Source organism: Triticum dicoccoides, chromosome 7B (genome assembly GCF_002162155.2).
Source record: "Triticum dicoccoides isolate Atlit2015 ecotype Zavitan chromosome 7B, WEW_v2.0, whole genome shotgun sequence".
In the NCBI taxonomy this organism is placed as follows: domain Eukaryota; kingdom Viridiplantae; phylum Streptophyta; class Magnoliopsida; order Poales; family Poaceae; genus Triticum; species Triticum dicoccoides.
The window spans coordinates 399,688,350-399,701,293 of NC_041393.1; the positions used below are offsets into that span (position 1 = coordinate 399,688,350).

Sequence of the window (12,944 nt, forward strand, 5' to 3'; positions counted from 1 at the left end):
TGCCTCAGCACGAAGAACTGTCGCAACGGTGCATACTCAGGGAGAACACTTATACCTTGAAATTTTAGTAGGGGATCATCTTATAAAGCTACCGTCAAACTAAGCAAAATAAGATGTATAAAAGATAAACATTATATGCAATCAAAATATGTGACATGATATGGCCATGATCATCTTGCACCTTTGATCTCCATCTCCAAAGTACTATCATGATCTCTATCGTCACCGACACGACACCATGATCTCCATCATCTTGATCTATATCAATGTGTTGTCACATGGTCGTCTCACCAACTATTGCTCTTGCAACTATTGCTATCGCATAGCGATAAAGTAAAGCAATTATTTGGCGCTTGCATCTTATACAATAAAGAGACAACCATAAGGTTTCTGCCAGTTGCCAATAACTTCAACAAAACATGATCATCTCATACAACAACTTATATCTCATCACGTATTGACCATATCACATCACAACATGCCCTGCAAAAACAAGTTAGACGTCCTCTACTTTGTTGTTGCAAGTTTTACGTGGCTGCTACGGGCTGAGCAAGAACCGTTCTTACCTATGCATCAAAACCACAACGATATTTTGTCAAGTTAGTGCTGTTTTAACCTTCTCAAGGACCGGGCGTAGCCACACTCAGTTCAACTAAAGTTGGAGAAACTGACACCCGCCAGCCACCTATGTGCAAAGCACGTCGGTAGAACCAGTCTCGCGTAAGCGTACTCGTAATGTCGGTCCAGACTGCTTCATCCAACAATACCGCCGCACCAAAGTATGACATGTTGGTAAGCAGTATGACTTGTATCGCCCACAACTCACTTGTGTTCTACTCGTGCATATAACATCTACGCATAAAACCAGGCTCGGATGCCACTGTTGGGGAACGTAGTAATTTCAAAAGATTTCCTACGCACACGCAAGATCATGGTGATGCATAGCAATGAGTGGGGAGAATGAGTCCACGTACCCTCGTAGACCGAAAGCGGAAGCGTTAGCACAACGCAGTTGATGTAGTCGTACGTCTTCACGATCCGACCGATCAAGTACCGAATGTATGACACCTCCGAGTTCAGCACACATTCACCTCGATGACGTCCTCGCCTTCTCGATCTAGCAAGACGGGTGAAGTAGTAGATGAGTTTCGGCAGCACGACGGCGTGATGACGGTGTTGGTGAAGAACAATCTCCGCAGGGCTTCGCCTAAGCACTACAGAAAATATGACGGAGGATAAACTAGAGGGGTCGGGGTTGCCGATACACGACTTGGTGTTTTTTGATGTGTCTTTGGTGCTAGCCCTGCCCCTCTATTTATATGTTGAGCCTTGGGGTCGAAACTTGGAGTAAAAGCCTCCACAAAGTCGGTTTCACCCGAAAGGCAAGAGTCCTTCTCAGACTCCAGGGCGAGACGCCAAGGTTCCCGGCGTCTGGACCCAGACGCCAGGGACCTTGGCGTATGGCCCCAGGACTCCGCAAAACTTCCTTTTGCGCTTTCCAAAAACCTTGTGGGCTTTCCCCTTTGGCCCAAATAAAGTGTTCTCGTACCCAAACATTTCGGGAAACATCCAGAACCACTTCCGGTGAATTCCGGAACCCTTCCGGAGACCAAACACTATTATCCCATATATCAATCTTTATCTTCGGACCATTCCGGAGTTCCTCGTCATGTCCGTGATCATATCCGGGACTCCAAACAACATTCGGTCACCAACATACATAACTCATATAATACTATATCATCAACGAACTTAAGCGTGCGGACCCTACGGGTTCGAGAACTATGTAGACATGACCGAGACACTTCTCTGGTCAATAACCAATAGCGGAACCTGGATGCCCATATTGACTCCTACATATTCTACGAAGATTTTTATCGGTCAAATTGCATAACAACATACGTTGTTCCCTTTGTCATCGGTATGTTACTTGCCCGAGATTCGATCGTCGGTATCCAATACCTAGTTCAATCTCGTTACCGGCAAGTCTCTTTACTCGTTACGTAATGCATCATTCCATAACTAACTCATTAGCTACATTGCTTGCAAGGCTTATAGTGATGTGCATTACCGAGAGGGCCCAAAGATACCTCTCCGACAATCGGAGTGACAAAACCTAATCTCGAAATACGCCAACTCAACATGTACCTTTGGAGACACCTGTAGAGCTCCTTTATAATCAGCCAATTATGTTGTGGCGTTTGGTAACACACAAAGTGTTCCTCCGATAAACGGGAGTTGCATAATCTCATAGTTATAGGAACTTGTATAAGTCATGAAGAAAGCAATAGCAGCATACTAAACGATCAAGTGCTAAGCTAACGGAATGGATCAAGTCAATCACATCATTCTCCTAGTGATGTGACCCTGTTAATCAAATGACAACTCATGTCTATGGCTAGAAAACTTAACCATCTTTAATTCACGAGCTAGTCAAGTAGAGACATACTAGTGACACTATGTTTGTCTATCTATTCACACATGTATTATGTTTCCGGTTAATACAATTCTAGTATGAATAATAAACATTTATCATGAAATAAGAAAAAAAATAATAACTTTATTATTGTCTCTAGGGCATATTACCTTCAAGAGCACGCCTGTCCATGCCGACGAGCTCGAGTTGCTGCTGGGCGTGAGCTGCTGCGGGCGCGACGTGCAGGGCGAGAGCTGCTGCAGCCCCGGCGAGCTGCTGCAGGGGGCGGGCGCGCGCGAGCTCAGGGAGGGACGGCCGGGCGCGGTGAGCTCGTTGGCCGGGGCGCGGCTCCGCGAGCGGTAGGCGAGCGCGGCAAGCCAGTTGCCGGGCGAGCTCGAGCTCGGGACAGGCGCGGCTCGGCGAGCGGGGGCGGGTGCGGCGAGCCAAGTGCCGGGCGAGCTCGAGCTCGGGACGGGCATGGCGAGTCAGGTGCCGGGCGACGACTGCACGGAGGCCACGACCAGCAGCACCGAGCAAAATGACGCCCCAATACATCACAGACGCACTAGTATGAGCTAGCTCGCTTCCTCGCCCAAAGCGAGCGGCGCGCGCATTGCCATTGTTTTGGCATCGAGCATTGGGCGGCACGCAGCAACTGTGTACTACCGGACGCTCGTCCCAGCCGCATCCGGCAGCCGGCCTCGCCTCGGACTCACGCCGGGCCTGTGCCGCTGTAGCCGTCGTCCGCGTTGCCGCTGCCTGCTACATGTTCGACGAAATGACATGACGGACATGACAAAAATGCGTCGGTCACCCGTTGGGCACACATGCAGACCCAAATCAAAAAGCGGACACAGACGTTCGTTTGACCGATTCAAACGGATAAAAAACGGACGAAACGCATGTTCGTTTGGAGTTGCTCTAATGTTGCGGGTTGGTCTGATCCACGACCGGAGCAAGTGCGGACCAACTGAACCACGGACAACCTACCAGTGCTAGTGCGCCTCCATGCCCATTTCCGACCATGCCACAGCAACCGAGGCGAGGCTCCCCTGCAAGTGCTCCCTTCCTTCCTTCCCGCTTCCCTCGTCAACCAAATCAACCAACCCCCCCAATCGCCACGACTGGCACGCCCCTCCTCCCCCCAATCTCCCGAGCCTTTCTTTCTCGTCCCCAATCGCGTCCCAAACCCCCCCACCCACCCTGCGCGGATCGATCCCCCACCGACTGCGCAGTGGCAGCCGCAGCCGCGTCCCCGTCTTCCTCCCCGCCGATTCGGCCGAGCGATCGCGGCAGCCCTCGTCCACCCATGCTTCCCCGGGCGGCTGCGGACGAGATATGAGCCGGCGGGGAATCGACGGAGCCGCCGACGCCGCCCGCCATGGACCCCTCCGAGCGCCCCGCCGTCGTATTCGACAACGGCACAGGGTACAACTCCGAATCTCTCCGTCCGATCCTGCGGCTGTACCTCTGGTGTGATTAGCGCCTGCGCTCGCAGCAGGAGCTAGGTTTTTTTTCCCCCTTTCGTTTGTGCTTGTCCCTGAGTGCGTGCCCGTATGTTTACGCTGACCGCGCTAGAGGCGGATTGGGGCAGGTCGAATCGGATTACCGACTGCCGTGGGAATAAATGCATTTCGTTAGCCAATGGGACATGAATCACCACCAACGGCACGTCACGCGGTGAGGCTTGCTCCCTAATTGCGAGCCAACATTCACATTGGTAGCTCGAGCGTTCTAGAGTATGGTGAACCTGAACCTAAAATGACACGAATTTCTATGCATGTTTGAAAAAAATACCACAGTGAACTTAAGGTAGGAATTGAAACTGGGTTTATGGACTTTCTATGGCTATCTTTATTTCATCATTGGTTGAACTAGGTGCTGGTCCATTCATTATTGGTTAGTCTTTAAATCCACGCTGCCAGCGGTGAGGCAATATCTGTCTGTTTAATGGTTGGAGCTACGAATGGAAAAACTAGGGACTGCTTCTACTTTTTGGGGATTATAGTTAGTAATGTTGTTCTAGTCCTTTAGCTCAAATTGTTACTGTTACACTGTAGACTATTACGAAGTACTATAACATGTCTTAACTGATGCACTGTGTGTGTTCTGTGAAACATAAAAATGGCAATCGCTAACGGACTGCGATAGAAGGCAGGAAATAACTGTTCCCGCGCACAAGCGTTTTATCTTGAAGTCGGATTGTTTTGGTTTCTTCAAAGCCGCTTGAAATTTTCCATAGGCATGTCACATGCAAAATTTGCTCTATTAAGCTCATCACACTGTGCCCTTACATAATCTGTATGCTCTTATGTTTAGGTACAGCAAACTTGGGTTTGCTGGTAACTCCGAGCCGTCTTTCACCATCCCTACTGTAGTAGCTGTGAATGAATCTTTCTTGGACCAATCAGAGCAGTGCAGTAGTGCAAATTGGCTAGCACAGTATAATGCAGGTGTCATGGCTGATCTTGATTTTTTTATCGGGGATGAGGCTCTGTCACATTTTAAAACTAGTGGCCTGTACAGTTTAAGAAGCCCAATTCGTCATGGTCAGGTATGCATATACATTTTCTGTTTGTAATATTGTCCTTCGCGGGTGCACCATGCCACTATGTCATATCTTTTCCCCTGCTCTCCAGGTGAATGACTGGGATACAATGGAGAGATTTTGGCAGCAATCCATTTTCAATTATCTACGGTGCAATCCTGAGGAACACTACTTCCTACTTACAGATAGCCCTGTCAGTACGCCGGAAAGTCGTGAATGTATGGGAGAAATTATGTTTGAGACCTTTAATGTCCCTGGTCTATATATTTCTGTGCAATCTGTGCTCAGCCTTTCTGCTGGATTTGCATATCTGAAAACTCTTTCTGAAGAGGATTCAGAAGATTCTGTGGTAGGTCTTGAATTCACCTCCTTCCATGTTTTTGTTTGATCAAGTATCAAGATGGTCATCAACCCGTGAACTTCATCTCTTTCACTGGAACACATCGCCTTGTGAACGTTTTAACAGATAACCAAAATTCTCATATTGATCTCATACCTACATTAAGATAAACTCCCTTTTTACATTTTACATATTGTTCTTTGGAATAGTTGCCTTGCATGTTTCGACAAAATTTTGGTCCATCTTTGGATTATATTACCCATTCATATCGTATTTGTTGCTTGCCAGCCCCTGGAGTTTCCATTCCAATTTGGAGATATGTTTGGCTATTCCGTACTCATAAGCATGGACCCTGGAGCATTTTGAGCGTAACACAACCTCATGATATGAAGAAACCATTTCGTGAGAATTATGTGATGACTGCTTATTTCTCACTCGCCAATTCTGCAATGAGCGCAATTAACTTGCTAACTAAAACTTATGTTTATCGAGAATTGTGGTTGTGAAGCTCTGTAAAGATTATTTTGTTCTAGACATAAATAGTACCGTAGAAGATGCATGCCGCATGCAGCCATGAAACATCAAACTTAATGCTTATTTAAACCCTAGGAGTAATCATCATTGATAAAGTAGACTCATCTAAATATCAAGTGTTCTGGCAGGATACAACTCTTCTTGTGAGTTTGACCAATATATTTTGTCAGTCTGATATGACAGGTGTAGTAGTTGACATTGGGGATGGAGCTCCACATATTGTGCCAGTTGTAAACGGCTATGTAATTGGGAGTAGCATAAAGTCTTTTCCTCTTTCGGGAAGTGATGTAACTCAGTTTGTTATGCAGCTCTTACAGGTATTTAATTTTCTTCCCACATTTTCCTGGGGTTATGTTAGGGTGTCGATGTCCTTTATGCTGTACATGAATAGGTTCTGTATCCAGTACTTGCATATTGCAAATACATTAATAGAAGCAAGTTTGTGCAGTTCCGACTAAACCAGAACAATTGAATAGCAATTTTCGGATTTTCCTGAAGTCTGGGTGGTATGGAATTATCCAGGAAAAAGGAACAGAAAATATTTATTATGTTAGAATATTTATCTGAATAGTTCAATGATAGTAATAATCGGATAACACTGCATGTCGGTCAACAAAGCCAAAACGATGCTTCAGTCAAATAATTTCTACTTTCATGGATATCTATTCTGAAGCCTCCTGGTAAGTGATCATGTTAATATGTGAACCCTAGATCTGTTGTGCGTTATTGCTTAGTATCCTGACATTAGTTTTGCACTGGTCAGTATGGTTCTTGATTAATCAACTTGGAAGAGTTCGCATTCCTTTTGTAAGGATACCTAAAGTTCCAGTCTCTCCCGTATTATACCCACAGACCATATATCATCCACAAGAAGTTGATTTTGTGAACATGTCTGATGAAATATGGCAATTTTTTATCTGGATCCCCACAAATCTAGAAAACAAAACCTGCACCATAGCATTCACAAGTGTTGCTGTTATCGGCTTTGAGTCGTATGTGCAGCGGAATTATACGGAACCAGCAACAATAATAGACTTGTACTTGCATAAAACTAGAACGAGTTGAATAATCAATGTTGGATGCTATTTGTACTTTAAATTAAGTGGAGTCCAATTAAGTTAGAAAGATATTATTGTTCGGTCAATAGTTTCTGTTGTGATCCAATTGGTGGATCAAGTTAGTTGTTTTATATAAATGACTAGCATTTACCTGTTTTTAGACAACAATTCAATGAACAAAAGTTCCAATAAGCCTCAGAGCTTCTTCCACGTCAGGGATGAGCTCTGCTGCCGGACAGTAGAGGACCCTCTCGTTGGTCTTCAGACCTTTACTATACCCAAATTATCTCATTGTGGATCCATGTCCATAATAGCTGTCATAATGTTTGGGTGGCCTCTTAGCCTCAGTTGCAACTTTAGATTGAATGAAAATATGTAATTTAAAATGAAAAACTGGAATGTTGTCATCTGGGTAAGAAACTCCATTTTACTGTAGAACTAGTGCGACATCATTTGCCCTGAATATTTGGTTGTGGCCCATTCTGTAGAAGCTAGTGAAACATGGTACTCTGATCACAAATGTAGTTCGTTTTAGGATTTGGACCAGTCAAACATTGTTAAGTTTGACCATTACAATGGAAAATATTACCTACATTGGCAACATGAAATTGGTATTACTAGATTCATTGTGAGAATACATTTTTGTAATGCATAATTATTTTTATCTCAAGCAACATATTTTTGTATAAATTGATGATCAAAGTCTGTGTCTATGTCCAAAACAACATTCATTGGTGATCAGAGGGGATAGATATCTGCACGTACATGGCTGCTTTTATGCTTATGACGTGTAGTATTATTATAATATGAAACTCTGTTGGTGATTTAGTATCATCGTGCGTTATGCAGGAAAGGGGTGAGCTTCTTCCACCTGATGATGCTTTGGATATAGCTCGTAGGGTGAAAGAAACGTATTGCTATACTCCTTCAGACATTGTCAAGGTATGTGTTGCTTGGAACCAATGTCTTGATATTATATTTTCTTGTCCTTGTATTTTCCAATGATCTACACAAGCACATTATTCAGTGGAATATTTGAGAGTTGAAGTTTCTCCACTAAAGTCAAATATATAAAACCTATTCTGTGCAATGCTGAGAAATCACTGTTATTTTGTTATATGGAACTGGTCTACATGCTGCATATGTTTGCTTGCGTTGTTGTTATAGCAACTAATACCTACCTTTTGGACTTTACCTTTTGCAATACCAACTCATTTATTCATATTCATTTTTCTTTATGGATTTATCTGTTCACAAGTATGATAGGCGGTTGAATTGTATAATTTCAGGAGTTCAAGAAGCATGACAGCAAGCCTAGTAAATATATCAAACAATGGTCTGCAATCAAACCGAAGACTGGGATTCCATACACAATTGACATTGGATATGAGCGTTTTCTTGGACCAGAGGTTTGTCCGTACACTGTATTTTCAATTTCATGGGAATTTTTCATGCAGTGGGCCTGTTCAATTCTGCCTCCGTTTCAAAATAGATGCTGCCCTAGCCTTGCCATTTTTTCTCAGAATGCTTGTCAGTTTACATTGCCAATGCAATTTAAGTCATAATGTTCTTACTTTAACCTTAATCAACAACCAACAACAACTAGTCCCAAACAAGTTGGGGTAGGCTAGAGTTGACCCATAAGATCTCGAAACCAGCTCATGGTTCTGGCACGTGGATAGCTAACTTCCACGCGCCCCTGTCCATGGCTAGTTCTTTGTTGATATTCCAGTCCTTCAGATCTCTCTTTACGGACTCCTCCCATGTCAAGTTTGATCTACCCCGACCTCTCTTGACATTATCAGCACGCTTTAACCGCCCCCTATGCATTGCGTTGTATATGTCCAAACCATCTCAGCCGATGTTGGACAAGCTTCTCTTCAATTGGTGCTACCCCAACTCTCTCGCATATATCATCATACCAGACCCAATCCTTCCTTGTGTGGCCACACATCCATCTCAACATGCGCATCTCCGCTACACCTAACTGTTGAACATGCCGCCTTTTAGTCGGCCAACACTCAGCCTCGATTCTTCCGGCATCTTGTTTGCCCAAAAAATGAGGTTAAATAGCTTAGTTAGCCATACCATCGCTATGTCTCTGAGGCCTCTCCACACCTCAATGGGGATACAATCAGGGTCTATCGCCTTGCCTCCTTTCATCCTTTTTAAAGCCTCCCTGACCTCAGACCCTGGGTTCGTCGCACAAAACGCCTGCTGGTATCATCAAAGTAGTCGTCCAGCTCAATAGTATAGCTTCCATTCTCTCTATTGAACAGCTTGTCGAAGTACTCCTGCCATCTGTGCTTAATCTCCTCGTCCTTCACAAGGAGTTGATCTGCTCTGTCCTTGATGCATTTGACTTGGTTGACATCCCTCATCTTCCTCTCTCAGATCTTGGCCATCTTATAGATGTCCCTTTCGCCTTCCTTCGCGTCTAAGCGTTAGTAGAGGTCCTCATACGCCTGACCCCTTACTTTACTCACAGCTCGCTTTGCAGCTTTCTTTGCCACCTTGTACCTTTCTATGTTGTCTACACTCCCATCTAGGTGTAGGCAACTGGAACAGTCTTTCTTCTCCTTAATAGCCTTCTGGACATCATCGTTCCATCATCAGGTATCTTTAGCTTCGCTTCTACTTATCGTGGTCACTCCAAACTCCTCCGAAGCCACCTTACGAATGCAAGTCGCCATCTTCATCCACATATTGTTTGCATCACTCCCTCCTCCCAAGGGCCCTCCTTAATGGCCCTCTCCTTGAAAGCCTAAGCTGCCCCTTCCCCTTGAGCCTCCCCCACTTCATACTAGCGACTTTGGTGCGCTTATCCCGCTGGACACGGATCCGAATGTGGAAGTCAGCCACCACAAGCTTATGTTGAGGGACAACACTCTCTCCAGGTATCGCCTTACAATCTAGGCAAGCACGCCTGTCTTCTCTTCTCTAGAGGACAAAATCAATCTGGCTAGAGTGTTGACCACTACTAAAAGTCACTAGATGCGACTCTTTTTAAAGTGGGTGTTAGCTACGATCATGTCGTAGGTTCGAGCGAAACTTAAGACATCTTCTCCTTGATTCCTGATGCCATAGCCAAAGCCCCCATGTACCCCTTCAAAACCTGTGTTAGATGTACCCATGTGGCCATTGAGGTCTCCTCCTATGAAGAGCTTCTCGCCAATAGTTACGCTCCTAACCGTATCCTCGAGGCCTTCCCAAAACTCCCTCTTGGTGTTCCCATTGTGGCCTATTTGCGAGGCATACGTGCTGATAACATTGAGAACTAAGTCCCCAGCTACCAGCTTGACCAGGATAATCCGGTCTCCTTGCGTCTTGATGTCTACCACTCCATACTTGAGGCTCTTGTTGATCAAGATGATTACTCCATTTCTGTTTGTATTTGTCCCCGTGTACCACAGCTTAAGCCGGTATCCTCCACCTCCTTCGCCTTCTGTCCCCTTCATTTGGTTTCTTGGATGCAAAGGATATCAACACCTCTCCTCACCGCTGTATCAATTAGCTCCCGTAACTTACCTGTCAGGGACCCTACGTTCTAGCTACCTAAGCAGATCCTACTAGGCTCGGCTAGCTTCCTTACCCTTCACACTTGTCAAGTCAAATGCAAAGACCCTTGCTCATTTTGTGCCCCTTAATCAATATCACAAAAAGGAGAGCTAATTAACTCTTGTGCTTGCATGCTTTGCTTTGGGGAGGAAAAATAGGTTATTTCATGACCTTGTGAGGAAGAGATGAGCAATAATAGACATGTTCTGCCCAACTCTAAAACAAAATATGTTTGAAAAGGAGGGGGTGCTTGATTTTGTTTACATCATGGGAATAGACTGGAAGCTATGTAGTATGATAGAACATGTATGACCGATTGAAGAAACCATTTCATTCTTCAAGATTTATAGTAATAATGGAAATACGGGGTCCCAACAGATTAAAAATTAGTAATTCTGATGGTTCACAGGTATGAAACTATGTTGAACTGCTAAGCTCTTATAACCAGTCATCAAATCAGTGGACGCCTTTGCACGTTTAGACTTGATGTTTCAATGCCTTATTACATACTTATAGAAGTATCATCGGACTGACAGACAGGTTGACCAATATATGGGAATTTGGATCATGATTTTCTTTATTCATAAATACGTAAATAATATAAGTAGCTCAGGATTTTTCTAGGGCAATGGTTTATCATTAGTCTATGCGGGTTATGAAATATATCGAGAGGCTCTAAAGGAAATCCTAATAATTTTATGTTTGTTTTTAGCTGAACTTAATTGTGTAGGTTGTTACACATTTTTATTAGAATAAAGAGGCAACAGTTTACAAGTGTCCTTGCTCTTGCACTTGACACAAGTAGTAGTTGGAACCAGTGTAACTTTTTAATAACAAAATGCAGATCTTCTTCCATCCTGAGATGTACTCTGCTGACTTCTCCACTCCTTTACCTGAACTGATTGACAGCTGTGTTCAATCTGCGCCAATTGACACAAGGAGAGCTTTGTATAAGGTGCTTTCTTTGATCTCTGCAAACACATCTAAGAATATAAAGTGACATGTTGATGTGACACTATGAAATTCCACAATTTGCAGAACATAGTATTATCTGGTGGAACTACCATGTTTAAAGACTTCCACAAGAGACTCCAAAATAATATAAAGAAGATAGTAGACGAACGTGTTGCCGAAACTAATGCACATCATCATGTGGAGGTGAAAGTAAGTACAACAATGCTTGACTGAGCTCATTCCATAACTAGTTGAATTGTCCTCCATATGTTCATGTTTGAATGTCAGCCTGTTGTAATCAATAGTCTATATGTGATTGATTCTATATGTTTTGTTTGTCTATTATTTTGATGCCAGCCTGTTGAGGTCAACGTAGTCACCCATCCTATACAGAGCTACGCAGTTTGGTTCGGGGGTTCTGTAGCTGCATCCAGCCATGAATTCTTCGAGGTACCTGCCACTTGACACTTCATTTCACATGCAGAAGTGAATATTAGTGCATATATTTCTGCAATATTTTATTTTTTTCGAGAGTACGCAAATTGCGTACCTTAGCTTTATAGAATTGCGTACCTCTGCAATATTAACTGTTATATGTCGATGAAAGGCCAAGTTACAATTGCAAGTCTTTCAGTCCACGCCACTCCAGACATTGCCATTTGTAATTGAGCTATGAATTCCAGTCATATTTCTGTCCACATGAATAGACAGATATACATGGAATTAAGTGATTATTTTTTCTGTTCTCATTCAGTGTTGCCACACAAAGGAAGATTACGAGGAGCATGGAGCAAGCATCTGCCGAACAAGCACCGTTTTCAAAGGAATGTACTGAAGTTTTGACGTATCCGACATTTTATGTAGGAGCTCTACTAGGTTTCTCCAAATAGAATAGAGTCAAAATTGATTCTCCTTTTGGCTCGTCTCAACCATCACTGGGCCGATAGATTTGTAGCTCAATATGTAGCTCTCTCTGTTCTGTACGACATGTTGTGTATAGTCAGCAATTTTCTTCCTGTTCCAGGTGCATGTTTGTTTGTAGCCAGTTGTGGTCGTAAGCAGAGATATGTTTTCCCCTTGTATTCTTGTTTCATCTAGATAGAGGGTTTGCCGAAAGAGTTTTGCTATGTATAGGTCTGTGTCTAACGCTATTTTGTTTCCCTTTTACTATTTTGTGCTACGGATCCGGAGAAATGCGAGACTGCCACGGGTGCTCAATATCTGCTCATGCCGCATCGACGGGCATGGGGGACTTTTTGGCGTTTTGGAACATGAAGAGAGCAGTTTCTATAGGTAACTTTTATTTATGTCCATAATTTTTAGTGTGAGCTGAAGTAATTTATAGGCGGGTCCTCTTTTGGAAGGTTCTAGTCTTGAGTAGTGTTGGATCGGCACTTGGTCATCTTCGTTGGAGCCAGGCCAGCGTGACAAGGAACAAGTAACGAGTGACATTGGAATCGTCGAGTAACGAGTTTATTTTCGGTTGAGTTACACAGAAGGTCAAGGTGAGGCAGTAGATCGGCTTCCGTGGTCCAG

At 44.0% G+C, this 12,944-nt stretch overlaps 1 protein-coding gene across 1 annotated transcript; it reads left to right on the forward strand.

Moving 5' to 3' along the window:
- The first annotated feature begins 3,429 nt into the window (after positions 1-3,429).
- On the forward strand, positions 3,430-12,575 carry LOC119336144 (actin-related protein 3-like). Its single transcript, XM_037608158.1, has 10 exons — positions 3,430-3,844; positions 4,736-4,970; positions 5,056-5,313; positions 6,009-6,155; positions 7,746-7,838; positions 8,186-8,305; positions 11,299-11,409; positions 11,493-11,618; positions 11,766-11,858; positions 12,163-12,575. Exons 1-10 carry the CDS (start codon positions 3,798-3,800, stop codon positions 12,241-12,243), a joined length of 1,311 nt encoding a protein of 436 aa, XP_037464055.1. The 5' UTR covers positions 3,430-3,797; the 3' UTR covers positions 12,244-12,575.
- Positions 12,576-12,944: the final 369 nt, after the last annotated feature.

Bases quoted from the DNA above. Each gene is read 5' to 3' on its own strand.
- LOC119336144 (XM_037608158.1), top strand. From the start codon at position 3,798: ATGGACCCCTCCGAGCGCCCCGCCGTCGTATTCGACAACGGCACAGG. The intron at 4,971-5,055 runs GTATGCATATAC...CCTGCTCTCCAG, and splicing joins GCCCAATTCGTCATGGTCAG to GTGAATGACTGGGATACAAT. The intron at 11,619-11,765 runs GTAAGTACAACA...TTTTGATGCCAG, and splicing joins ATCATCATGTGGAGGTGAAA to CCTGTTGAGGTCAACGTAGT.